The sequence below is a fragment of the Pleurodeles waltl genome, chromosome 1_2 (genome assembly GCF_031143425.1).
Source record: "Pleurodeles waltl isolate 20211129_DDA chromosome 1_2, aPleWal1.hap1.20221129, whole genome shotgun sequence".
NCBI lineage: Eukaryota > Metazoa > Chordata > Amphibia > Caudata > Salamandridae > Pleurodeles > Pleurodeles waltl.
Window position 1 is genome coordinate 1,316,253,177 of NC_090437.1, and position 27,436 is coordinate 1,316,280,612.

Here is a 27,436-nt window from a genome sequence, read left to right on the forward strand (position 1 = left end):
AATCTTCAAAGTCACTAAATTAACTTGAGCTCTAACCCTGGTAGCTATGCCACAGAGCAGATGGGGTTAGGGCAATGTGTAAAGTATTTATGCAAAATGGTAGTAAAATAAAAATGCAAAACAATAAAAATCCCAAAACAATTTAGAAAAATATTTAACAAACAAAGTGATACCAAATGAGAAAAATCCAATAAGGGGAACCAGAGATATGAATTTTTAAAGTTTTAAGAAGGAAAAGTGCCATAAAGCACAAAGTGCCAATGATAATAAATGATTGTGGTACATGGGGACTTAGGTGCAACTGGCTAAGCATGGGTCGGATGCACCAACCCAGTTTGTCCTGGTCAAATATCTTATCTTCTACTTTAGTCTTTTAAGTCTAAATCCATCACCAGAGTACAGTTGTAAAGCTCCTCCCCAGAACCACAGGGAAGCACTTAAAGACTCATAGGATACAACGCAGAGGCCAAGAGCGGGGTCCAGTCTAGGTACAGTTCCCACTGCAGGAAAAGGCCTCTTGTAGCTTGTTGTATCCCTGTACCTTGAACACAAGGTCAGATTTATGACCTTTGGAGTCCACTTCATTGCCCTGGGTACAAGAGGGAACAGGTATACTTCTTTGAGGCTCCTCTCAGGTCACAGACAGCATGTCCAGCCTTCTTCTATTCTTCCACAGGTCCAGAAAATGTTTCAGGGCCAACCCTGCCCACTTTGGGCATTTTCAATATGGTGAAAGTCTTTGGCCACACTAAACCTGGGCTCTGAGGGATGAGGATGTGTGTGGGGAGCGTACTGTGACAATCTTAGTGTCCTCCTACATCTAACGTTAAAGTGCAATTTGAAGCAGCCACTGTATCCACAATAAATCCAGAGACAGAGGTCTGGCAGGACAAAGGTAAGGTTCATCAGCAACCACACAGTAAATACACAAGAATTGTCTTGTCACCCTATTACTTTCCTTTTAAGTATGCTCCAAGTATTGTATATATAAAACCCAGAGACAGAGGTTGTGTGGGACAAGAGCATGATTTTTCAGCAACTAGACAGTGGATACAGAAGAATTGTCTTGGCATCCTGTTCCCTTCTTTCAAGTGTTACATGTGCACAGCAAAACAGTGTGCTATCAAAAGGAGGCTCACAGCCCCACCCTGCATATTCTGACAAACTCAGAGAAGTCATCTCTGCCTATTCAGGTCAGCCTATAGTTTGCTCCTGGGAAGCATGCTTTCACATCTATCCACGCCTATTGAAAGGCTAATTACTGGCGTGGAGGTGGCAGAGAATTATGCTAACTAACCTTCTGACAGTTCAGGCAGGTAAAGGTCATTTTCCTTAATATTTATGAAACATCTGACTTCATCTTTGAACTGGATTTTATAATAACTCTATTGAAATGGTTTAATGATTTTTCTAGCTGGTCCCATTCCCGAGATACAGTATGAGGATTTTAAACTGTACCCTGCTTTTCTACATAGGACAGTTAGGCCTGCCGCAATGTAAAGACATGTTAACATAAAATTTCCATATGTCCTACTTTTACATACAATGTACCCTGTTTGGTGGGCGACAATGTCTACATACGGTTGGCTTACTAATATTTAAAAGAGAACTGTTTGATCTGTCAAAAGGGTTTATTTTGAAAGGCTGAATTGCAGTTTTTACACTACTACAGTCAGGCTACAGTGGTAGACTGAAAGCACTGTTTACACTGCCACTGTAGTGGATCACACAATAGGTGCTGCAGTCTACTAGTGGCATTTAACTTCCAGGCCCTGGGTACATTTGTACGATAAACAATGGACTATAGGCAAGTTAAAAATACCAATTAGGAATATACCAATTCAACCTTGCTTAAAGAGGGATCACAGCACTTTGCCAATGGTTAGCGGGTTAAAGAGCACAGAGTTCTGATACCAGCAAAAATATAGAGTTCAGCAAAGGGCAAAAAATCTGAATCAAATGAAATAATCAAATTTATACCAACTGTCAATGCTAGACCTATTGGCTTCGCTAATGAGTTTTTAATTGTGAGGCATAGCCCATCGTAAGCATGGAAAGTCATACATATATGGGGGCATATTTATACTCTGTTTGCGCTGAATTTGCGTCAACATTTTTGACGCAAATTCTGCACAAACATAACACCATATTTATACTTTGACGCCCGACCCCGCGAATGTCAAAATTCAGCAGTGTGCGTAATTTTCTGGATGTGTGAAACCGCCTTGCGTTAATGACATGCAAGGTAGGCGTTCCAGTCCAAAAAATGTTTTAAGGCCTGTGCGCCTTATTTATACTCCCGTGTCATTTTGACGCACAGAAGGAGGCAGGCCTTAAAAAATGGTGCCAAGTCTGATTTGCGCTGTTTTTTAACGCCTAGGTGAGGGCAGGCGTTAAGGGACCTGTGGGCTCATTTTCATGGTATCCGACCATGGAAGCAGTCCACAGGTGCCCTTCCCTGCCCCCAGGGACACCCCCTGCCACCCTCGCCCACCCCTGGGGGACACCCATGGATGGGGGGACCCATCCCAGGTAAGTACAGGTAAGTAGAGGTAAGTATATATATATTTTTTTTAAAGTGGCATAGGGGGCTTAACTTGGGTCCCCCTACATGCCACTCTGCTCAATGGCCATGCCCAGGGGACAGGAGTCCCCTGGGCATGGCCATTGGGCAGGGGGGCATGACTCCTGTCTTTGCTAAGACAGGAGTCATTTCAATGGGGGTTGTGCGTCAAAAAATGTCGCAAGTCCAGTTAGAGCCATGATTTTTTACTCTAACCTGACTTGCACCAGTTTTTGACACACAACCCCTATTCTTCCCTACGCATTCGTTGCCCGGTTAGAGTAATTTTTTTTTACTCTAACCAGCCCGCAGCGCCGGGTAACGTCAATACATAAATAAGGCACCCGCCTGGCGCGTTGGAATGGCGTTAGCTGGCGGTAAATTTTTTGACGCAAACCAGCGCTGGCTTGTGTCAAAAAGTATAAATATGGGCCATGGTCTCTAAAGGAGGCAAATAACATTCAGAGAAGAATAGCAAGAAAATGGTATAATGCAGACAGGAACGAAAGAAAGATGCAAGAGAGATTTTCTTTCTAGTATTTATTTTACAATTGATGCTGCATAGCTATGCATTTGCATATTGCTTTCTTTTCTATTTGCCACATTTTATTGGCTCCTTCCATCTTAAAGTCTCGAAGGTGGGTTATTCTCCTACAAAATGGCAAAGCTTTATTCTTGAGTCATGCTGTGCTTTGTGGGTGTATTTTCAGTTCTCTCTTTTACTTATTTTAATCTGATAACAGGGTATACTTCTTTGCATGGCTGTGGTTTTCACTACTGTAGTGCTTCATTTGTTTTTACAAGAATGCATTTACATAATGAATATCATTAATAACTCATAGTTAATTAATTTCAATATTTGTGTTTTACGGTGTTTGATACACTGGTACAACTCCATGAGCATTACATGCATGGATGCGACGACTAACAGATTTAGGGGCAGATTTAAGGAAAGTGGTGCCACACCCAGTGCAGTGCCACTTTCCTTGTGCCCCTTAGCGCCCCCTACTGCCACCATGAGTGTGCCGTATCTAGCACACCATGGGGCAGGGTAGTGGCCAATAGCATCAAATGTACTGTTCAAGGTTATCTTTTGGCGCTAACCTTGAACAGGACATAGGGGCCCATTGTAAACAATGGTGTGCCCCCTTTTAATGCCTGCTCTGAGCAGGCATTAAAAGTGCCAAAAAAAAGGCTGCAAAGAAATATTTTTAATTGCTTTGCGCCATTTTTTTGCCCCTCCCCCCTCCAGTGGAGGAACACCACCTCATCCGGACCACCAAACGGTCATTCTACAAAGAACGCATAGATAATAACTCACACAACAGCAAGGAACTCTTTACCATCGTCAAAGAGCTCTCCAAACCCAAATGCAGCACCATCGACCCCCCCACACACCCAAAACCTTTGCGACTCCCTCTCCAACTACTTTCACCTCAAAATCATAGACATAAACAACAGTTTCACAGCATCTGCACTCACCGTCACCACCACCGACATGACCGACAGTACAACGCCCCCCCACACCAACCAACTACGTGGACCCCAACCTACGATGAAGAAACCGAAAAAAACATGAACTCCATCCACTCAGGCTCCCCCACAGACCCCTGCCCCCACCACATATTCAACAAGGCCAGCCAAATCATCGCGTCCCAGCTCCGCGCCGTAATCAACAGCTCCTTCGACACCGCAACATTCCCAGATACCTGGAAGCACGCCAAAGTCAACGCGCTCCTCAAAAAAACCAAAGCAGACCCGGATGACCTCACAAACTACCGTCCCATCTCTCTTCTCCCCTTCCCCGCCAATGTCGGTGAGAAGATAGTGAACATCCAACTGTCTCACTTCCTAGAGGAAAAAAACGTACTCAATGCCTCCCAGTCTGGATTCTGCAAGAACCACAGCACTGAAACCACCCTCATCGCCTGCACAGATGACATCAGAACCAGAGTGGACAAGGTCGAGAGCGTCGCTCTCATCCTTCTGGACCTCTCCGCAGCGTTCGACACTGTATGCCACCAAATCCTCCGCGCACGCCTTTTTGACGCAGGAATCCGGCTCACAAGGCCCTAGACTGGCTCACCTCCTTCCTCGCCGAAAGAACCCAAAGAGTTCGCCTCCCTCCCTTCCGGTCCCCAGCCACCAAGATCATCTGCGGGGTCCCCCAAGGATCCTCCCTCAGCCCCACCCTCTTCAACATATACATTGCCCCCCTCGCCAACATCCTCTGCCCACACGACACCCAGCTCATCATCTCCCTCAACAAGAACCCTTCCACCGCCAAGACAAACCTACACACCGGACTCCTCGACATCGCCAAATGGATGACAGCAAGCCACCTCAAACTCAACTCCAACAAAACAGAAATCATCATCTTTGGCCCCAACAACACAGTATGCAATGACTCCTGGTGGCCCACCGCCCTTGGACCAACCCCAACACCCTCCACCCACGCACGCAACCTCGGCATCGTCTTAGACTCATCTTTCTCCATGGCCCAGCAAATCAACACCATATCGTCCTCCTGTTTCAACACCCTTCACATGCTATGGAAGACCTTCAAATGGATTCCCTTAGAAACAAGAAAAACGGTCACCCATGCCCTCATCAGCAGCAGACTGGACTACGGCAACGCCCTCTATGCTGGTACCACAGCCAAGCATCAGCAAAAACTCCAGCGAATCCAGAATGCAGCCGCACGTCTCATCCTCAACCTCCCCCGCCACAAACACATCTCCACTCACCTCATATCCCTACACGGGCTGCCAATCAGCAAAAGGATCATCTTCAAAGTCCTTATCCACGCTCACAAATCCCTCCACAACACTTGACCCGCCTACCTTAACGAATGAGTAAACTTCCACACAACTACTCGACTTCTCCGCTCCGCTGACCTCGCCCTCGCCACAGTCCCCCGCATCCAACGCACCACCTCTGGTGGCAGATCCTTCTCCCACCTTGCCTCCAAGACCTGGAACTCCCTCCCCACCAACTTACACAAGACCCAGGACCTCCTAACTTTCAGAAAGCACCTCAAGACATGGCTTTTTGAGCAGTAAACGGCAACCCCCTTCCCCCCCTCAGCGCCTTGAGACCCTAACGGGTGAGTAGTGTGCTTAATACATTTTTTGATTGATTGATTGACCCGTACAGGCATAATGTAGAGAGTTACAAATTAGCGCAAAGGATGCATTGCACCACTTTGTAAATATGGAGCTGGAAAAGGCCACCTTAACGTAAAAAAATGATGCTACAGCGCACTAAAGTAGTGCTAGGCCCTCTTAAATCAGGGCCTTAGTGTCTCCATGCTGGTGATAGAGGTGAATTTAATTTTTATGTCAAGGTAACTTTTCTGTATGTGTTTCCATGTGTTTTATCAAGTTTGATAGTCGAGTAAAACTTCTTGAACACACTTTGCATGGATATTGCCTCACACCTGTGTGTATTCTTCTATGCCTAATTAGATTTGTTAATGCTCTAAACGCCTTTCCACATACATTACACGTATTTGGTTTTTCTCCAGTGTGTACTAGTTGATGAGTTGCTAAGTAAGAAGACCAACGAAAACTCTTGCCACATTCACTACATGTGTATGGTTTTTCCTTTGTGTGTATTTTTAGATGACTGGTGAGTGAGCTTGACAGGCGAAAACTCTTATTACATGTAGGGCATTTATAGGGTTTTTCACCTGTATGTATTCCTTCATGTTTAATGAGTTCTCTGGTCCTTTTGAAACATTTCCCACATTCAATACATTTATAAGGCTTATCCTCAGTGTGTGTTGTTTGATGTTGGTTTAAGTATGTAGAATGGCTAAAACACTTTCCACAAATTGTACATGTGAATGTCTTCTCTTTTATGTGTGTCCCTTTATGTTTATTTAAGTTTGATAATGAGCTGAATTTCTTACCACATTTATCACATTCAGCAGGTTTTACACCTGTGTGTATTAACTGATGACTTTTCAGACTAGTTAGCCAGCTGAAACTCTTCCCACATTCCTTACATATATATGGCTTTTCTCCAGAGTGTACCCGCTGGTGAACGATTAGGTATGTGGGCCGGCTAAACCCTTTCCCACATGTATTGCAGCTATATGGTTTAATCAAGGTATGTGCTGTATTGTGTTTGAGAAGGTCCACAGACAGAGTAAATCTCTTCCCACATTCTTTGCATGTAAATGGTTTTTCTCCTGTGTGTGTTCTCTGATGTATGACCAGGTTGGTTGACTGGCTGAAGCTCTTCCCACATTCACTACATGTAAAAGGTTTTGATCCAGTGTGGGTTAAATTGTGTGATTTAAGGTGATGGGATCGCCGGAACGTTTTGCCACATGCATTGCATCTATATGGTCTGTCTTCAGAGTGTATTCGTTGGTGAGTGATAAGGAATGAAGACATTTTAAATGTTTTTCCACAATCATTACATTCATATGGTTTCTCAACACTGTGGGTTCGCTTGTGTGTGGCAAGGTTTGATGACTGGTTAAAACATTTTCCACATTCATTACATGTGTATGGATTTTCTCCAGCGTGTATCCTTTGGTGGATAATAAGTGATGAATTTTGTGCAAAACTCTTCCCACATTCAATACAGGTATGTGGTCTCTCTCCAGTGTGTATTTGATGGTGTGAATGAAGGTGTGATTTCTGACTGAAGCGCTTACCACATTCTGTACATGCATATGGCTTTTCGCCTGTGTGTATTCGCTGATGGGAAATAAGGTGTGTTTGCTGTCTAAAACTCTTTCCACATTCACTACATGAGTATGGTTTCTCCCCTGTGTGTGTTAACTGGTGTGTTGTAAAATATGCTTGCCGACTGAATGTTTTTTCACATATATTACAGGAGTATGGTTTATCCCCTGTATGTATTCGCAGGTGCAGTTTGAGGCTTGATGCCACCCCAAAACACTTGCCACACTCCTTACATGAAAATGGCTTTTCCCCTGTGTGCACTCGCTGATGGATGATAAGCCAGGAGGTATTACCAAAAGCCTTTCCACAGTCACTACATATACATGATTTTGTTCCAGTAGATGATGTTGGTTTAGTCGCAAGATTGGCTAATGTTTTCCTTGTAAGTTTTATATGATTGCGGCTTTGTGAATATTTTACTTTTCTTGAGGATGTATGATATGGCTCAAGTTTGCTGGAAATTTTTTCTGAATTCCTCTTCTTGTGCATATTCCTGGGTGACATATCTGTGAACTAGAAAAAACACAAGTATTAATTCAGGTGCTCATAATATATTGAATTCTGTATTGTATAGTACAAAAATGCCAATTACCACTACATTTCTTTGTTCAGGTTTAGGCAATGGTGAAAACTGTAACCAATGCAGTATAAGAGAGATAAAACAGTGGGTATATTGAACAACAGAGAGGTAATACAGGCAGCCAGGGTATACACACAGAAACAACAAACTAGCCATCCACAGGAATATACTGGTTTAAGGCAGCCAGAAATTCTGCGGCTCATAGGGAGATTCCTAAAAAGAGAAATATACAAGCAGGTCACCCAGTAATTGGTCTCAAAGTGGGTTACAGATAGAAAGAAAAACCTATGTATATTCTGTGGCAACTGATGTGTCTTTGACATCTCTTGATTTCGTCTCTCCTCAGTCAAGCTCTGTTATTAATATTAGTAATATGCACATGTACAGTAAAGTCAGCAAGAGTTCTTGCTTCTCACAAACAAACCATTTACAGCATGGCTTACCTGACAGCCTGGCAGTATTTGATGTTGGCTTATGTTAAAGGATACTTAAAATATGATATACATTTTTGGCTCAAAGTGTGTGCATTTTTGCATTCAAGAAAGAATGGAATCACATGTTTCATTCTCCATCCATATTACTTAAATTCAGGAAAGTTATCATATTTTAAGACTCCTTCTAATGTTTCTATCTATGCTTGTTCTTGCTTGACGTTATCTTAAACAACCGATGATAGGATTAAAAGGACATCTAGCCCATAGTCAACACACTGTTATTTTGCTGCACATGGGAAGACAATACTACTGTGCAATGGTGAGTTGTAAGCTGCCTTTTGTCTTTTGAGGGGAATTTCAACCAGTTGAAAAGACAATGCAATATACTTGTTCATGGGCATAGTTTATGGATTTCTGAGTTTACTGGATTGAGGAATTGAAACCTAAAAATAATTAAATATAAGAGTCCTGTATCCAGACATTACAGTCCCAGATGGGCGAAAAACCAAGTTGACGTTTCAACCCCTTACGATGAATCTGCGGGGTCATCATCAGGACAAACAAAGGCAGACAACAAAGCGGACAATATCAGGGAGAAAAACTCCTAAAAGGAATCCTATTTGCATTTCTTTCTTAATAACACATAAGAGGACCTCAGTGTGCTGAATTCAGACAAGGTGCGAGGAAAACGCACTAGGCAGCAACAGGAAAGCAGCAAATGTGGGGCAAAAGAGAGCTCCCCTGGGAGCATCATCAAGGTACGAATGCAGAGGTAGGTGAGTGAATACACCGCCACCCGAGCCCAGGACGGCAAATCCGTGTCAATGCTTTGCAGTGCGGAGAGGAGGGTAAGAATCTCTCTCCCCGGGCGTCTCATTCCATCCAGTAATCCACTGAGTATTGGGCACCTGGTGCAGTATATCTTTGGTACAGTTTGTATATAAATATTTTGTGTTATTGTTCCCTAAATATCACTTGTTCACTGCGCCGTCACTTGGAGCACCTTTTCTTCTTTTTGTTTTCTTACATATACCAATTTTTGCATTATAGTGTATGATATTTGTGCCCTAAAAGGTCACAATTAACTTATATAGTTGGTCAATATGTCATCCATGTCTTGCATTTTCAGTTAACCACTTGTTTCCCTGGTTGAACAATTTTTGGTGAATGTATGTGAATTAATGGAAATACAGAAACTGAGAAACCACATTGGAGGAAACCTAATCATAGAATACCAATTTTGAGGAAAGGCAATTTTAAGGAAGTACAAAATAATTGAAAAATTTAAGGAAACGTTTTAAAGGATAGATAATTTTAAGAAATAAAATGATATTAAAATTGGATTTAGGGGTAGTGAATGGTTTTGGGGTTTTGGGTGGATGGTGAGGTGTTTTAGGGGTGAGAGATGGGTAAAGTTCAGTTATTGGAAGGGTATGTTAGGATTCAGGAATATGTGAAGTTTAGGGGTGGTGAAGGGTTTTTAGGGTTCACAGATGAGTGGGGATTAGTGGTGGTGAGGGTTTCTTAGGGTTCAGTGAAGAGTGGAGTGAAGGGGTCTGGTGGGTTAATCATTAATGGATGGGCAGAGTTTAGGGCTGGTGAGAGGTTATAAGGTTCCATAAAGGGTAGAATTTAGGAGTGCTAAGGGTTTCATAGGATTCAGTTGTGGGCAGAGTTTAGACGTGGTGGGGGATTTTAGGGGGCAGAGGCGGGCAGACTTCAAGGGCAGAAAGAGTTTTAAGGTTTGGAATTGATGACATTTAAGTTGGAGGTGGGTGTTAAGGGATGGGAGGAATTTAGGAAAGGTGAAAGGCTTTTGAAGGGTAAAAATGGATCATGTTTAGAGGTTGTTAGGGGATTAGGGATGGATGGTATTTAGAAGAGATGAGGGGTCAGTGAATTAATAGTGTTCAAAGTAATTGACATTGTAAAAGATATAAAAACGAAGTAACGTCACCTTAAGTAAATACCTCAGACAAAAATGTTTCTGAAAGTAAGACCTGCTATTTACAACTTAACAAATAAACATGTACAAGCCAATTTTGAAATAAAAGACACTGTGAGTTGGTTTCCATGAAATGGTAAATGCCATTCATGCAGCAAGTTTCTATAAAACAGTTTAGGTGAAATGGTTTCTCAGCAATGGTATCCAATGAAATTGGTTTTCCGTGAAATCACATATAACCTCTTCAGAAAATTACTGTTTATGACATTATGAACGCAAAATTCAGAAAGCAGCAATCACAACCTGCCATGGGCTGACACTAAACTTTGACAAACACCTTGGTTATCTTGCAGAAGTCTTGCCCAAACAGGCCAAATTGCTGAAGGGGGAGTGTATGTTGTGTTGTGTGTTTGTGTAAGCTGAATGAGTGTTGTGTTTTGTGTGTTGACAAGTAAGTTTCACAAACAGCTAAAGCTGTCTGTAACTAGGAATAAAAACACTATTTGTACTTTTTGTTGACTGCCGTATAGCTTGTGTTCCACTACTAGAAAGTCTATGTAGACCCTTCTACATTGGCACCACAACCCACTCTTTGTAAGAGAGAATCACTGAACATGCTATGGCTATACACTTCCTGTTTCTTTGCATCTCCGAACAAATCACTTGAATTCTGTACTTATTAATTTAGTGTGACCTAGGCTGTAGGCTGCACAGGTATTATAGTGAAAATATTTGGAAGCCTGATTCACTCTTGTGAAAATCTGTACATGGAATATTCTTATTAAACAATGGAAATCATAACTTTAACAGCATTGAAAGGCTCCTAGGAGAATCTTGTGTTGGTGGCTCAGATGCATTTTAAACGTAGGTAAAGTACTGAAATCTATAAAGAGGTTAAAGTGAAGGGGGAAATTGCCTGAAGTCCTACATATTTTATAATTCAATTTAATAATAATGTTGCTTTTCGGTAACACGAGGAAACGAAATGCGAGGACTGTCGTTTGAATTTACAAATGGATAAAACTTGTATTAGTGGGAGCTCTTTAATTCCACAAGTTCAGGCCCGGAATCTATCGTTTCGAAAAGACGTGTGGGGGGCTGGCAAGGTCCCATGGCTTTTTGAGGGTTTGCAAGGTCGACTAGGCTGAGATGCAGATAGCTCGACTTGATCCCAAGACCTGCATATGCCAGGAGGAGCAGTGGGTTACCGGTGGGATACTGCTGGGATAAGCTGTAGGAAGCTGGCTTGAGGTGCCAGGGGATGCTTATATCTAGCTCACGGGGGAACTTTTTGTGAGGTCAGGCAAGGTTCACTGGAGTGGTGTGCAGGGTGGGCATATGCCCTGCTGGTGTAAAGGCTACACCTGTTGATAGCCAAAGGGGGCGTTTAGCTTGCCAAGTAGGTAATTCTATTGTTTGCGAGTGGATGAGGGTGTTTTCACCTCAGACAAATTGCTCAGTTTAGGGTTACCTTTAAACTGTGTAAACTAAGTGTGGTGGTAATTGCAAGGATCTGTAAAATCAGCAAAGATGCACATTTTTCTGCCCGGCTGGATGCTTTCACTATTATGCAGCTATAAATAGGCCTCATTAGTGGTTATTATGGTTACCCCTAGTATTGTAGATGCTGGTCTGTGTTGTGGTGGTGCCCTGGCATTTGTTGGTACCAACAAAGAATAATGGTACCAATGCCTGTGTTACCTCCTAGTAATGGCGCACAACCCTGGGGCAGTGATGCTGCCATAGGGTCTAAGATGTAATACCTTCTGATAATAATCATGCTCACAAAATTGGCATCCCTTTCCATCTTGGGAGCGATGGGTTTGTCGTCTGGGCCCACATTATTCTTTTGACTGTCATAACATTAGCCTAGCTGATCTAAGGATGTGCTCCTCAGAGAATCACAATTGGTGTCTTTCCTCCCTGTGGCTTAATATTCCAGGATAACCTTCAGAATGTTTGCGACCATCAAACCCCATAAATGTGTGGTGTTGTTCTGTATTAATGGAGTGTAAATATTATGTACAGTAACAATTTAGCATTTCAGAGAGGCGGCAACTCACCCATCCCTCACAATGAGATGCTCAACCTGTAGCTAACTTTAGAAGTGGGCCGGAAAATTCTGATTCACGTATAAATCCCTATTTTTCAGAGGTTGGAATTATGATTTCTGCGGTATTTACTGCACCTGTAAGTTCTGGGTATGAGAAAGTCCTCACATCTGCAATATTCACCAGGTACCTATTAGTGTGTCAAACCTGTTGACATTTACTAGGTGAAAATGCTCAGAAAACACTATGATCTGCGTGTGCTATAAAGTGGATCCTAGTCATTGCTATGGTTATTTTGAGGGGCAGAGAGTCATGGGGGTTCAACAGCATTAAACACTCAAGAACTAAAGAGTTTCTGCAGTTGCAGTGTAGCAGGCTAATCATCGGATAATTTATTGAACCAATGTATGATAATTTACAAAAAGCAGTCCATGTTCACAGAGTAAACAGCTTAGCTGAAATACAACTGAAGTACAGCAGGACCTAGAGAACTGCCTTTTTAATAGAAGATTGAGGCATATCAAACAACAGTACTACCTAAGAGACAGAAAACAAAGCTGTGACGTAAAGAGACAACCTTAAAACTCAAGGACAACAAATAAAAAACAGATTAATTGAAGAATAGTTCGCCTTTGCTTACCTGTGGTGAGGCCGCCTCTTCTCAGTAAGTGGTTCTACCAGTACACTCTGTGAACACAGAATAAAGACACAATGACCCTTACAGGAGAGATTTTAAAGACATGGCCCCAACCTCGAGAAAGGTGTGTGCACTGTACAATCATACAGTGAATTAAGTGTTTACCTCTGAGACCTTTATGAAACCTGCAGGTCAAAGATGTAAAACCCAGTAGACCTGACTCAGCCTTTCTTCACCCCTAATACTGTAGTATTTTCAGAACTACTGATGTGTGTGGCAAGGTTTTTATATGTATTTTTTGGCGTTGCAATACAGGCATGCTAACATGAGGATACTTTTTGCATTTAAAGTAAATGCAGTGTATGGTGCAAGTGGACCTGGAAAGCAGCCTGGCCTTGTATTTGTGCATCTAACAGATGTGTGCCTATATTGTCATGCTTTTCTTTGTTCACACTAACAAGACAAGGAATTATAAATTGTATTCTCTGGCACATGCACTGTTCATCAGATGACCTTGTCTGATGCTTCTTATAGGATGATGGAATAGATACAGCAGTAAGATTCTGTGTACATTTTGAAGAAGAAGTGATGTGAAAGGATTGTGCACCCATGCTGTTAGATGGTTAAACTTTGGTAGAGTATCACCATAGCCAAGAGTCATAGACTTTGGAGACACAGAGCATCTATCGGGTGTGACACAATCATTTGGGGTAACTCGACATTAAAGAATGGGAGATAACTCAGTGGAAAACAGTATATACACAAACATTAGCAAAATCAATAGACCTGGCTTTAATGTGCTAATGCATGCAAACCCAGCCGAGCACACATGCTGTTTCCACTGCAAGGGCGAACCTTGTGATATGTGTGTCAGTGATGCCGAAGGGCAGCGATGACATGGCTAGTAGCCCAAATAGTAGGAAGCCCCATACGGTGGTGGATGTGACATCCACGCCCACCTTACTGACTCTGGAGAATAGAAGACATGGATTTCTGCAGCAGCCCTCGGGCTACTGGGGAACAGCTTCCCCTGCAGCCTGAAACTTTCTCATTTTTTGATGAATGATGTGTATGTCGAACTGACATTATCACTATTGCAAGTGAAAGTAAAAGGACCCTTCCAGCTGGTTCTGTTTCCATTCTGTGCAGTGCTTAGAGGCACAGATCAGTCTCTGATTACTGGTAACAATGGGCGAGATGCTGATGGAAAGGGGAGGTACCTCTCCCTAGAGCAGGGGTCTTCAAACTGGGGGGCGTGCTCCCCTTGGGGGGGGGCTTCAAGTGATCCCGGGGGGGGGGGGAGGGGGGGGGACAGGTTCTGGCCAAAAGAAGCACTATGTAGATAAAATTGTTTTTTAAGCAGATTTATTGCATTTTTTTTAAAAGGTAACAACTTGACTGCAGGGTTTAAATAAGTCTAGACATATTTAAAAATTGCCAATTTATTAGAATAATTATAAAAACAATATGAGGGGCCATGGTGGGTTTTTTTCCCACGGGGGGGGGGCATTAAACGTTTGAAAACCACTGCCCTAGAGGATCCCTGCTCATGAATTTCAACAGGAAGGTGATTTCTGAGCAGGGATCTACCCACTAGATCTTAAGAATCTGTAAGGGTGGGAGTTGCATCCCAGGCATGGCATATTGCTTCTTCCCCACAAAAGACTCTGACAGTCTTTCTAACTCCCCTGGAATTGGCTGATTTGGGGGTTTTCGCCTAATTTTCCACCTCAGGTGGGTAAAAGCACCACTAGACACTAGGGGCTATTTCAGATTTGGATAAAACTCGTGGGGAAACATCCTATTCTGGGATTGGACCAACTCGCACCCGGTAACCTAGACAATCTTGCTGCCTCCAGGGGTGCAGATTGGGGCATTTACCGCCAGACTGCCAATGCCTGGGGGCAGAAAGCCCATTAGACATAAGGGAAAATATTTGTAAACAGTAATAGGGTGGAAGGGGCCTGTCCATCCTGGAATCAGGCCACCCCGCCCACACCTCCTGGGTCCAGACAGTCTTTCAGTCCCTCTGCGGGGTATATTGGGGAGACTACCTCCAATCTGCCAATCCAAGGGGGGCAGAGAGCCCGCTAGACACCAAGGCATGGTAAATTATAACTCTCCTAGTAGTAGGCAGCATACTACTATGATATACTAATCCAAAAGCGGGCATTTCCTTGATAAAGTCACTACTATCTAAAACGTGTAGGCTGCTGGCTGGAATTTAACAGAATACTATGATGTTATCCTAATTAACTCAAATCGGAATAATACAAAAATGGCTCTGTAACCACCTGTACATGAGACTTTAGTCTCTTCACGATTGTCTGATGCACAGTGCTGAATGAAGGGAGAATCCACTGGATCCCTGATCCTGCAGCTATTATTTAGCCAGACTGAGGAGCGTTCTGGCCCTAGTGAAATATGCTGAATTTGTTCCGGTATAATTTGCCAACACCAGGACACAGTTCAGCAGCATCTGCTTCCTGCTCGCAGCAGCAATGTGCAGGTGATGAGAGGGCTTTTTTAATTTGCTCTTCCAGCTTGGGCCCAAAACAAAGGGCGAATTTAAAGGGCCATCAGCCCTGCTGTTGGTCGAATATAATCATGGGTGGAACCCATCTCCAGCCTAATACATAGATGCCAATGTAATGGGGAAACAAATGCACACAGCTTGAAATCACTTCACAAGAGTTTAAGAGAAACTAGAATTTGGAGGAAAGTTTTTCTGACTTTGTGCAACCCCTGTATGTAAGAGATATGCATGCACTGTAAGAATGTCAGATGTGTCAGTATGTAGGAGTATTTACATGAATAACAATTTAAATATGATTTGCTATTTTTTATTTAATACTTTTATACGGCTACTCTTCCCACTGTAGGGTGTTGGAGTGCTTTGCATCACACGCATACATTATACATTGACAGTAAATCATACAAGTGTGTAGTGTAAGATAATGTACAGGATGCCACATAAGGCAAAGAGGGTTTCAAGGTGTGGGAGCCCCACCTCGTCGTTACTAGTAGAGAATATATGCCAAAATGGTAGAGATGGGACAAACACACTAGCAGCCTTATAACAGTAAATTGAGAAAAAAACAATAATGCTCTAAACCCATGGCTTGTGATTTCCCTGCAGGTCCTTGATGCCGGTTCACTGTGCTATATTAGGATTGCAATTTATGGATTGCAAGTAATAAAAGGATTTCTGTGCCAAAAACAGTGACCCATGTATCTATCTACTCACATTGAGATCTGTCACCTGCATGGTACACAATGAGCTGTGCAGGTGACACATTAACCCTCTAGGCCACTTTATGAGCCACAACTGTGACTAAACAAAACATAGATCTCTCCAGCAAGTGCTTTAACCACCAGAGTTATTTTGCCACTATTATTATTCCCTGAGATTTACTGGGCACACAAAACTCTCTGCAGCAGGTGCTTTAACCCCTTAAGACATCTTGAAATGCAGACTTTGTAACCAAATAAACCCGAACAGATTTTTCTGAAATGTTTCTCTTTGGGGCTCATGTTTTAAATGTAAAAGTTTACTGTCGGGCTGCTTTTTATGACTCCGCCTCTTGTGACTCCACCCCCTTTTTGTTGCCCACCTTAACCCCCCACCCTAGTGTATGGGTTCCCAGAGTAAAGTTTTTCCTATTTCAGTGCTGCTGATGCAGAAAGTGTGTTACCTACTACCGTGTGTTCCAGTTTTAACACTTCTAAGGCCTCCTACCATTTCAGAAGCAGGCACTATAAGGTTAGCACATTCCGTGCGAAAACCTGCGAGTAAAGGAGGGGAACGTACCTTATCCTTTCAATGGTGCTGATTCCTCTTTGTCTCAGTCTGGTAGAGCACAATACTGAACTTGTAAAAAATGTAAATGGAATACCGGTTCATTGTTTTCAATAACTTTATCCCTTTGGGGGAGGTTCGAAGTAGAACATCTCTGCTCATGGGGACTCTGGATGCAGGGGAGCCTTGGGAAGGTTGTAAACCAGCAGAGGAGGCTACATGGGGCGGGTGATCAGAGAGAAGTCAGCTGCCTGTCCCGTAAAGGTGAGGCACTATAGGATGTCGAAACTGCTTACTGTGGCATCTTGGACGCATGCGCACTAGCACCCTCTCGGTTCTGGGCAGACTCTGAACTGAAAGCACGCAATGGATGGGAGGTGTTAAGGTGTGGTTACCAGGAAGTATGAGTTCATGCGCACTGTAATGAGCCGTGCAGCTCTTGGCGACATAACCTGTTGGTTATTTCTTGCCCGTGGATTTGTCATTTCTACATCCATTGGGCAGGTGTGGCCAGAGGCTATAAATAAATGGGGGAAAGACTGCACATGGTCTTGCACCCGAACTTCATACTGGGGTGTGTGTGTGTATAATTGCATCTGCGTGTCCTATGCCGCGGCGCATCCCGGCGTGATCAATGGCCATGCCGATTGGGCCATTACATTGGCGACGAGGTTCCCCAGCCCACGTGCCTCGCCATGGAGGTGCCAGCACCGCGGTGCATCACCCGTGCCAGCCCGAGCAGAAGCTGTATGTCCGAGGTTCAGCTCCTGTTGCCCTAACCCCAGCACACGACTCTGGGCGCTTCAATGCCAGCAGTACCCTTCAGCTGCCCAGGCCTGCCTCTGACTCTGCCGCCTCCTGCAGCAAATGGCCCGTGTACCGCTGTGGCAGCAAAATACAGGGTCTACCTCCCCCACAGCCTCCGCAGCTGGCCCGGGAGTCCCGCAGATCATCAGACATGCGACGCCAACCTCTGCCATCTGCACCCATCCGGCCACCCTGTTCAGTGCTTTGACTGTGATGAACGCCCTGCTAGGCCTGAGATACTTGCTCCTCACACCGCTCAAGACATTTTGACTCAAGTGAGTGTTTCACGGCACTCGGCGCCCAGGTCATTCTGCACGCAGCACCCAGTATATCAACGTGCATATCACCCTGACAACACCTGCACCTCATTGAGGCCTGCTTCCTGCCCAGTCCCTCCCGCTGAACAGCCTGGCACTGTTCTACGTGCTGTCCCACAAACTTGCTGCCACTTGTGACCCAGGTTTTCATACCGCGCAAGACGCTTTTCAGCATCTACAAAGAAAGCACGAAGGCATCTAAGGTGGCCCCTTTGAAAGCAACAAGCAATTGCCTAGAGACACGGTGTCCCACATGAGACTTGCAGATCACACCATTAAGGCGCCCACAGTGAACACCATGCCCACTAATCATAGCAGATGATCCCACACCAGCAGCAAACTCAGTGCCCCTCTTGCACCAGCACACCATGGTAGGAGCACTCCCACCTTTCAGCGTATTGGCTGACTCTGCCACAACGGCCCCTCGCTGGAAGATATGGGCAGAGAGACTAGAAAATTAATTAGTTGCCACTCGTGAACATGATGGAGCCGCGAAAAAGTCACTCCTCCTACACTTCAGAAGTGATGAGATAAACAAACTCTTCAGACACCTCCCAAACAATGGCGCTATTGACAACTATGCTGCTGCTGTGGTGAAGGCACTCAATGCCCACTTTGACCCACAATGTGCTAAACCTCAATTTTGAATGATTTAAGCTTCACCAAGCGCACCAGAGGGAGGGTAAGATGATTGATCATTTCTATGCCCGGCTCAGAGAACTCGCTTGCACATGCACCGCAGACAATCAACCCAAGGAGATAAGGGCACAGATCATCCATGGGTACCAGAACAAAATGCTCAAGGGACTCATCCCGAGACAGTCAAACATCAGCCTGGACCACATCCTGATACTGGCATGCTCACACGACCTCTCTGCGGCCACAAGCACCTGACTAAACGCCCAACATCAAGGTGGAATGCGCTGATGCACTACATATGCAAAGCTCAAATCAGAAGACACCCTACCCCGCAAAGAAAGGGGTCTTGCTGCATGTACTGTGGGCAAGAAGCGTTTGCTCCAAAAGACTGCCCTGCACAGGGGCGGACATGCTCCAACTGCGGGAAGTTGAATCACTTTACGGCCGTCTATAGAAGAGGTCCTCAAAAGAGAGGGGCAAGAGGGAGATGCACCCCCATGAAAGCAATAAAGCAACTTCACTGGAAGAGCCACCCTCACCAGAGGGAAATCACTGTGCCTCAAAGTACACCCCTGAAGACTTAGCATTTGACGAAGACAAAGTCTTCCTCATCTTGTTCACAAATTACCTGAAATGTCACGAGAGGCCTCCGCTGACCTGTGTGATCAAAGTAACAGAATCCCAGGTCAAGGCTCTTATAGACACTATGCCTCAGTCAACACGATGGGCATGCAGCACTTCCGACGTCTACAGCCATGCCTGATACTCGTACCCTCCAACACAAAAACTTCACGTACGAAAGCCTTACACCCTTGCCGTTGAAAGGGCGCATGACTGTCAGTGTCAAGTCTGAAGACAAAGAGATGCAGACCACATTCCACATTGTTGGCAGGGAAGCAGACACTCTTCTCAGAAGCCACTCAGCGGAGGACTTAGGGCTAGCATCATTCACCAAAAGTGTGAAAACATTCCAGATTGAAGAACTACTGAGCCAATTCCCGGAACTGTTTGTTGGCCTAGGGTGTCTGAAGGCCCACTGATCAAATTGTGCACTGACAAGTCAGTAAAATCTACTGCCCTATGACAACAGAGCATCCCTTTCCACATCTGTTTCCTGCTGAAACAAGTACTAGACAAGCTGGAGAGCCAAAGGGTGATAGAAAGGTTATCAGGTCTACCCTGTGGGTGTCCCCCGTGGTGATTCCTAATCTAGACACGCTAGCCGAGCCACTCTGAGCTCTCACCAAAGCTGACACACCATGGTCGTGGGGCCACCTTGAAGAAGAGGCCTTCCAAGCCCCACAAGAAGTGCTGCAAAGTAAAACAACAAAGCCATACTTTGACTCTAAAAAATAAGACAGAGCTCATCTTAGACACCAGCCCAGTAGGCCTAGGAGCTTTGCTGACACAAGAAGTGCAGCCTGGCAAGTGGGCACCACCTGCTTTTGCAAGCAAAGCACTCACACAGATGGAAAAACGCTAGCACAAATTGAGTGTGATGCCCTCGCAATAAAGTGGGCATGTGGGCATTTTCACCTCTATTTATGTGGAAGACCTTTCACCGTGGTTACTGACCACCCACCACTTGTTCCGTTGTTGTGGGGCTCTGCTCCACATACACCACCACAGATAGAACGCTGGGCCATCCAACTCCATCACTGTAGGAGGCTGGACTGGCTTGTAGTGAGTACCTAGGGGTACTTGCACCTTGCACCAGGCCCAGTTATCCCTTATTAGTGTATAGGGTGTCTAGCAGCATAGGCTGATAGATAATGGTAGCTTAGCAGAGCAGCTTAGGCTGAACTAGGAGACGTGTGAAGCTACTACAGTACCACTTAGTGTCATATGCACAATATCATAAGAAAACACAATACACAGTTATACTAAAAATAAAGGTACTTTATTTTTATGACAATATGCCAAAGTATCTCAGAGTGTACCCTCAGTGAGAGGATAGGAAATATACACAAGATATATATACACAATACCAGAAATATGCAGTATAGTCTTAGAAAACAGTGCAAACAATGTATAGTTACAATAGGATGCAATGGGGACACATAGGGATAGGGGCAACACAAACCATATACTCCAAAAGTGGAATGCGAACCACGAATGGACCCCAAACCTATGTGACCTTGTAGAGGGTCGCTGGGACTATTAGAAAATAGTAAGGGTTAGAAAAATAGCCCACCCCAAGACCCTGAAAAGTGAGTGTATAGTGCACTAAAGTTCCCCAAAGGACAAAGAAGTCGTGATAGGGGAATAAGGCAGGAAAGACACAAACCAACAATGCAACAACGCTGGATTTCCAATCTGGGGTACCTGTGGAACAAGGGGACCATGTCCAAAAGTCACAAGCAAGTCGGAGATGGGCAGATGCCCAGGAAATGCCAGCTGCCGGTGCAAAGAAGCTTCTACTGGACAGAAGAAGCTGCGGTTTCTGCAGGAACGCAAAGGGCTAGAGACTTCCCCTTTGGAGGACGGATCCCTCTCGCCTTGTAGAGTCGTGCAGAAGTGTTTTCCCGCCGAAAGAACGCCAACAAGCCTTGCTAGCTGCAAATCGTGCGGTTAGCGTTTTTGGACGCTGCTGTGGCCCAGGAGGGACCAGGAGGTTGCAAATTAGACCAGGAGGTAGAGGGGACATCAAGCAAGACAAGGAGCCCTCTTAGCAGCAGGTAGCACCCGGAGAAGTGCCAGAAACAGGCACTATGAGGATTCGTGAAACGGTGTTCACCCGAAGTTACACAAAGGAGTCCCACGTCGCCGGAGACCAACTTAGAAAGTCGTGCAATGCAGGTTAGAGTGCCGTGGACCCAGGCTTGGCTGTGCACAATGGATTTCTGCCGGAAGTGCACAGGGGCCGGAGTAGCTGCAAAAGTCACGGTTCCCAGCAATGCAGTCTAGCGAGGTGAGGCAAGGGCTTACCTCCACCAAACTTGGACTGAAGAGTCACTGGACTGTGGGAGTCACTTGGACAGAGTTGCTGGATTCGAGGGACCTCGCTCGTTGTGCTGAGAGGAGACCCAAGGGACCGGTAATGCAGCTTTTTGGTGCCTGCGGTTGCAGGGGGAAGATTCCGTCGACCCACGGGAGATTTCTTCGGAGCTTCTAGTGCAGAGAGGAGGCAGACTACCCCCACAGCATGCACCACCAGGAAAACAGTCGAGAAGGCGGCAGGATCAGCGTTACAGAGTTGCAGTAGTCGTCTTTGCTAGTATGTTGCAGGTTTGCAGGCTTCCAGCGCGGTCAGCAGTCGATTCCTTGGCAGAAGGTGAAGAGAGAGATGCAGAGGAACTCGGATGAGCTCTTGCATTTGTTATCTAAGGAATCCCAAGAGACAGAGACCCTAAATAGCCAGAAAAGAGGGTTTGGCTACCTAGGAGAGAGGATAGGCTAGCAACACCTGAAGGAGCCTATCACAAGGAGTCTCTGACGTCACCTGGTGGCGCTGGCCACTCAGAGCAGTCCAGTGTGCCAGCAGCACCTCTGTTTCCAAGATGGCAGAGGTCTGGAGCACACTGGAGGAGCTCTGGGCACCTCCCAGGGGAGGTACAGGTCAGGGGAGAGGTCACTCCCCTTTCCTTTGTCCAGTTTCGCGTCAGAGCAGGGCTAAGGGGTCCCCTGAACCGGTGTAGACTGGCTTATGCAGAATTTGGCACATCTGAGCCCAAGAAAGCATTTCCAGAGGCTGGGGGAGGCTACTCCTCCCCTGCCTTCACACCATTTTCCAAAGGGAGAGGGTGTAACACCCTCTCTCAGAGGAAGTCCTTTGTTCTGCCATCCTGGGCCAGGCCTGGCTGGACCCCAGGAGGGCAGATGCCTGTCTGAGTGGTTGGCAGCAGCAGCAGCTGCAGCGAAACCCCGGGAAAGGCAGTTTGGCAGTACCAGGGTCTGTGCTACAGACCACTGGGATCATGGGATTGTGCCAACTATGCCAGGATGGTATAGAGGGGGCAATTCCATGATCATAGACATATTACATGGCCATATTCGGAGTTACCATTGTGAAGCTACATATAGGTAGTGACCTATATGTAGTGCACGCGTGTAATGGTGTCCCCGCACTCACAAAGTCCGGGGAATTGGCCCTGAACAATGTGGGGGCACCTTGGCTAGTGCCAGGGTGCCCACACACTAAGTAACTTAGCACCCAACCTTTACTAGGTAAAGGTTAGATATATAGGTGACTTATAAGTTACTTAAGTGCAGTGAAAAATGGCTGTGAAATAACGTGGACGTTATTTCACTCAGGCTGCAGTGGCAGGCCTGTGTAAGAATTGTCAGAGCTCCCTATGGGTGGCAAAAGAAAGGCTGCAGCCCATAGGGATCTCCTGGAACCCCAATACCCTGGGTACCTCAGTACCATATACTAGGGAATTATAAGGGTGTTCCAGTAAGCCAATGTAAATTGGTAAAATTGGTCACTAGCCTGTCAGAGACAATTTGAAAGAAATGAGAGAGCATAACCACTGAGGTTCTGGTTAGCAGAGCCTCAGTGAGACAGTTAGTCACTACACAGGTAACACATTCAGGCACACTTATGAGCACTGGGGCCCTGGGTTACCAGGGTCCCAGTGACACATACAACTAAAACAACATATATACAGTGAAAAATGGGGGTAACATGCCAGGCAAGATGGTACTTTCCTACAATCACTACCACATGGAGGTCACCTACCATCCTGGTGCCAGAAACCCGGCGGATTTCTTATCCTGACAGCCACCACACCCTACTGATGAGAGCACAGTTGTTGATGAAGCAGTTGAAGAAACATATTCTGTGCAACTGGTAGTCTAAAGTGCCTACCCCCGAACACCTATCCGGAAAGAAATCTTGGATGTCTCCACTTACGATGTTGTGCTGGTGAAAGTGAAGCATGAACTAACCAATGATTACTGGCAAAACTTCCTCAATGGTGCCAATGACTGGGAGAGCCCAGATAGAGAAGGACTGAAGAAATTCTGGGGAGTCTGAAATGAACTCAGTGCGACTCACAATGGTCTTATTTTGCAGGGGCACTGGTTGGTGATCCCCAACAGCCTCCAACGACAAGTGATGGTGCTGGCCCTGGGAGAACATCAACGCACTGTAAAGATGAAAGTGCAAATGAGTGAAAAGGTATGGTTGCCCGGCCTTGAAGTCGCAGTGGATGACTTTGTGAGACAGTCCCAGCCTGTCAGTTGTCCAGTCCTGTGGAAGTACACGCACAGTCATGATGGAGGAACCATGCACAACGCCCTGGTGCAAACACAGCCTTGATTTTGGGAGCTTCACAGATTGGAGAACTACCTTAGTCCAGATGGGCGGGTATTCCAAGTATCCAATTGTCAAAGTCATCGATTCTACCACCTTCTTGAATGTAGCTCCCATGCTGGAAAAGGTCTTTGCAATGTTCGGACTCCCTGAAGAGATTAAGACCGACAATGGCCACCCTTCCAAGGGACAGCACTTCATGATTTGCTGAAGTGTTTGGGCATACTTCGATGAATCACCCCACAGTGGCCTGAGGCGAATGGTGAGGTTGAGTGCTTCATGTGCACGCTGAACAAAGCTCTCTGGATCGCCACGTTGGAGGCAGCTGACCCAGAACGTAGTCTCCAGCATTTTCTAAGTACTTTGGGACCCCACACTGTACCACACAACAAGCCCCATGGTCGTACATGTTGAATGGAGTCAGATGTGATACGCTTCTGACCTACCCAGGGTTGCGGACGCCCCCATACCGCCCTGAGGAGGCCCAAGAAAGAGGCAAGAAACAAATGCTCGAGCTAGCAAGAAGAGAAGGGCAACAGCGAGGCATTTAAGACTGTGTTTGTATGCATGCATGCGTGTGTTATGAGTGTGTGCATGAATGGTGTGTGTGTACGTGCATGGTGTGTACTGTGATTGTGTGGGTGCCTGGATGTATATTAGTGAGTTTTGCTGTGAGAGTGTATGAATGTGTGTATGCGTGGGTGTGTATGTTTGTGAATGTATGTGTGTATATGTCAGGGGGTCGGGAGGGGGAGGGTGGAGGAGACCCCTATCAGTGCCAGGGAAGGAATTCCCTGGCACTGAGAATGCAAACCATGGCGGTGGGTGGGGTCAAAATGCCATGGGCGGCCTAGTGACGACCTGGCGGTCGTTACCGCCGTGTTGGTCGGTGTGTTAACTTGGCAGTCTGGCTTTGGCCAAACCGCCAATGTCATAATAGTGGTGGTATGTACCGCTAGCCTGTTGGCGGTACTACCGCCACTATTACACCAACCGCCGGGGTCGTAATGACCCCTTTTGTGTGTCGCGTGACCGATTGAACTTTAATGCCAAGCTGGGGAGGGATATAATGAGCCTCCGGATTTCACTTTCTACATCCTCTGGCCTGGCGTGTGTGTGTGTGTATGATTGAGCAGCATGTCCTGTGGCGCAGTGCAGCCGATGAATGGCCATGCTGATTGGTCAATACACGCAGTGCATTAGTGTATGCTGATGAATAAAGTAAGGCTTGAACGCAGCTCCCCTGTGGCGCCGTTCATATGCATGCTGCAGGGGAAGACGCTACATTTAGTACAATAGCGCGGGATCTTCAAAGCGCTATAATTAATACTTATGAGTATTACTCCCAGGGCGTCCAGCTCACCGAAAGCATTAAAGGCTTTAGGAAGCATCGCGGGATCGAGCCCCTGGGCTCCAGATGGCAGAGGGTGCACGGCCCACCGAGATGCCTCTCTGAGTGTCGGATGTATTGAAGGGACGCGCGCTGGTGGGGGAAGGGGGGTCCGTGTTCTTGCCCACCCAGCCCATTAACATTCACTGGAGCAATGAACAAAGAGTCAAGACATCATATAAGGAATAATGTGTGCCAAAATCATAGCTGACCCCCTCCCCCCCACCCCTTGTAGAAGGAGAGGCAAGGTCTCAAGAGCGTATATGGCAGTGCCCCCTCCCCCACACACACCCCACATGCTGACGAGGGGCCGGAGAAAAGCAAACGGCGTCTCCTTGGGCAGGCGTCTCCATCCTTCCTCCCGGGAGAGGCTGGCCCAGAGTGGTCCAGGGTTCCCTGCCTCCATCCCGCTCGTGCGTGTATTAAAGCGCGCGCACAGGGCTTTCCCTACCTGGGGAGGAAGCTGTGCAGGTTGAGCGCCGGCTGCAGCTGTTAAGCCTCCCGGAGGGGGGCTGGGGGGGTTGTCCTCAGCCAGGGGGGTCTTCCTCTGAAGCCCAGGGAGGGTTTCCCGCTGGCCCGGCCTCGCCAGCTGCCTCAGATAGAAAACCCTTTGTCTCTCGCTGCTCGGCTTCGGTTTCCAGTTCCATCGCTGCCACCTACTGTTACTGATTAAAATTGTCCGTGTTAAAAAGTCCTAGAATATTGTCCGCGATTCAAGTCGATCTGCTTCACTTCGGAGCATGCAGCGCCAAGAGGCCCAGCCTGGTGGTGGGCGCTGTCCCTGTGGTGTCAAGTAGCCATGCTAGACACGCAGTATTGAGTGGACACGCGCAGACACTCCTCAACACCCACACAGACGCCAACCAGGTACCACTGCAGAAAACCAACAGAAACACACAGTGCTTAATTTGACCCGGTGCTTGGCTTATTTATCTGCATTAGACCTTTACTGAGACCAAGAGACGAAAAAATAAAAAAGCGAAAAAACGAAGGAAGCTAAATCCATGCAAACCGTCACACAGGGAGAAAGCAAGAAGCTGCAGAAGCGAGAGAAGAACAAATGGGGTGTCTGTTAGTGAATGAAAAATGGGTACGGTTGGTGTAGGACTGGCTACGCAGCTTTGGAACTCCGGGTGCGCACATTTAACTGCACCGGCCGCATGTTTAAGGGCAGAGCTTTGGGCACCGGCATTAATTCATTTACAAATAAAGCTCTGGGTACACAGGCACATTTATAAACAAAGAGAGGGTGACTATGTAATTCTAGGTCATCATGGACACTGTCCTTTCACGTGACAGACTCCTGTGCTCTGTGCATTGTCGTCTATGTTTGTGTCCACCAGACTTACCTGATGGTAATAATTCTATGTCAGGACCGGAGGCTTCGGATTATGCTTCTCTTCCTTTACTGGTCAAATACAGCAGCCAAAGAGTTAACAATAGTAAACTTCAAAAACTACAAATCCCATAAACATTAGTAGTCCAGACTGCCCAATCCCAGGCAAGCCCCAGTTATAAGAGTCTCCATGACAACCGAAGTTGAGTTCCCTCTTTTCTTCTATATACGGTATTCAATATATGTATTGTCTGTATGCTTTTATTATTGGGACCCGTGGAGCGGGAGCGGGGCAAGACTCGTGTCTTCCTTATTGTTATAACATTTGCAGTGTGCGCGCGCGTCGGGAACAGTGATTCCCTCCCGATCGCGCTTCTTTGTTGGAGTTCTTCCCGCCCGCGACGCAGTTATTTTAATCCTCTGCGATCGCGGGCCGAGAAAAACGTAGTTTACTCGGTCTCCGAGGGAGACCGAGCGAGGGCTGCACCAAAGAGAGCAGTCCGCTCTCTATTTCCAATCTTTTTTCGGTCCGCGGAGACGGAGATTCCGATTTTCATCGGAGTATTAGAAGCTCTCAGCCCTGGTGAACGCCCGACAGGGCCAATAAACCGTTCAGGCCTCGCCTAAGAGCCTTTTTGCAGGTGCTCCCTCCACTTGATTTGGGCCCTTACAAATATATAAATATAAATAAATATAAAAAGCAAAACTTTGATTATATCAAAGAATCAATTTACCTGCTGGGCTTGCCTCCCCCCCTTGAACTCCATTTGTTCCTGCCATGGCCTATTTTGCCGGGGAGGATGAATATTACCAGGAGGAAGTGGAAACTCCCTTCCCTGAGCAAATGGAGGAGAGATTGGTGCAAGCCCTTGGGCACCATGTTCAAGATTCGGTTAATCAAGCTTTAATAAAAGCGCTTAAACCATTTATCAGCCCTCTGGTCAGATATGGACAAAGATAATTGATGGGACCCCCCCTTCT

At 46.0% G+C, this 27,436-nt stretch overlaps 1 protein-coding gene across 3 annotated transcripts in view; it reads right to left on the reverse strand.

Moving 5' to 3' along the window:
• The window catches only part of LOC138251138 (zinc finger protein 271-like), a 134,760-nt gene extending 108,231 nt beyond the window's left edge, over positions 1-26,529 (reverse strand). Inside the window, exons 1-3 of one of the 3 annotated variants that reach the window (XM_069205629.1) lie at positions 25,571-25,707; positions 12,914-12,960; positions 5,978-7,776 (exon numbers count right to left, since the gene is read on the reverse strand). In XM_069205629.1, coding sequence (XP_069061730.1) covers positions 5,978-7,767 — 1,790 coding nt within the window. In that variant the 5' untranslated portion in view covers positions 7,768-7,776; positions 12,914-12,960; positions 25,571-25,707. Of the gene's footprint in view, positions 1-3,088; positions 7,777-12,913; positions 12,961-16,721; positions 16,854-25,570; positions 25,708-26,468 lie in introns of those variants that run through there. The other 2 variants (XM_069205628.1, XM_069205627.1) reach the window with 2 other exon arrangements.
• Positions 26,530-27,436: the final 907 nt, after the last annotated feature.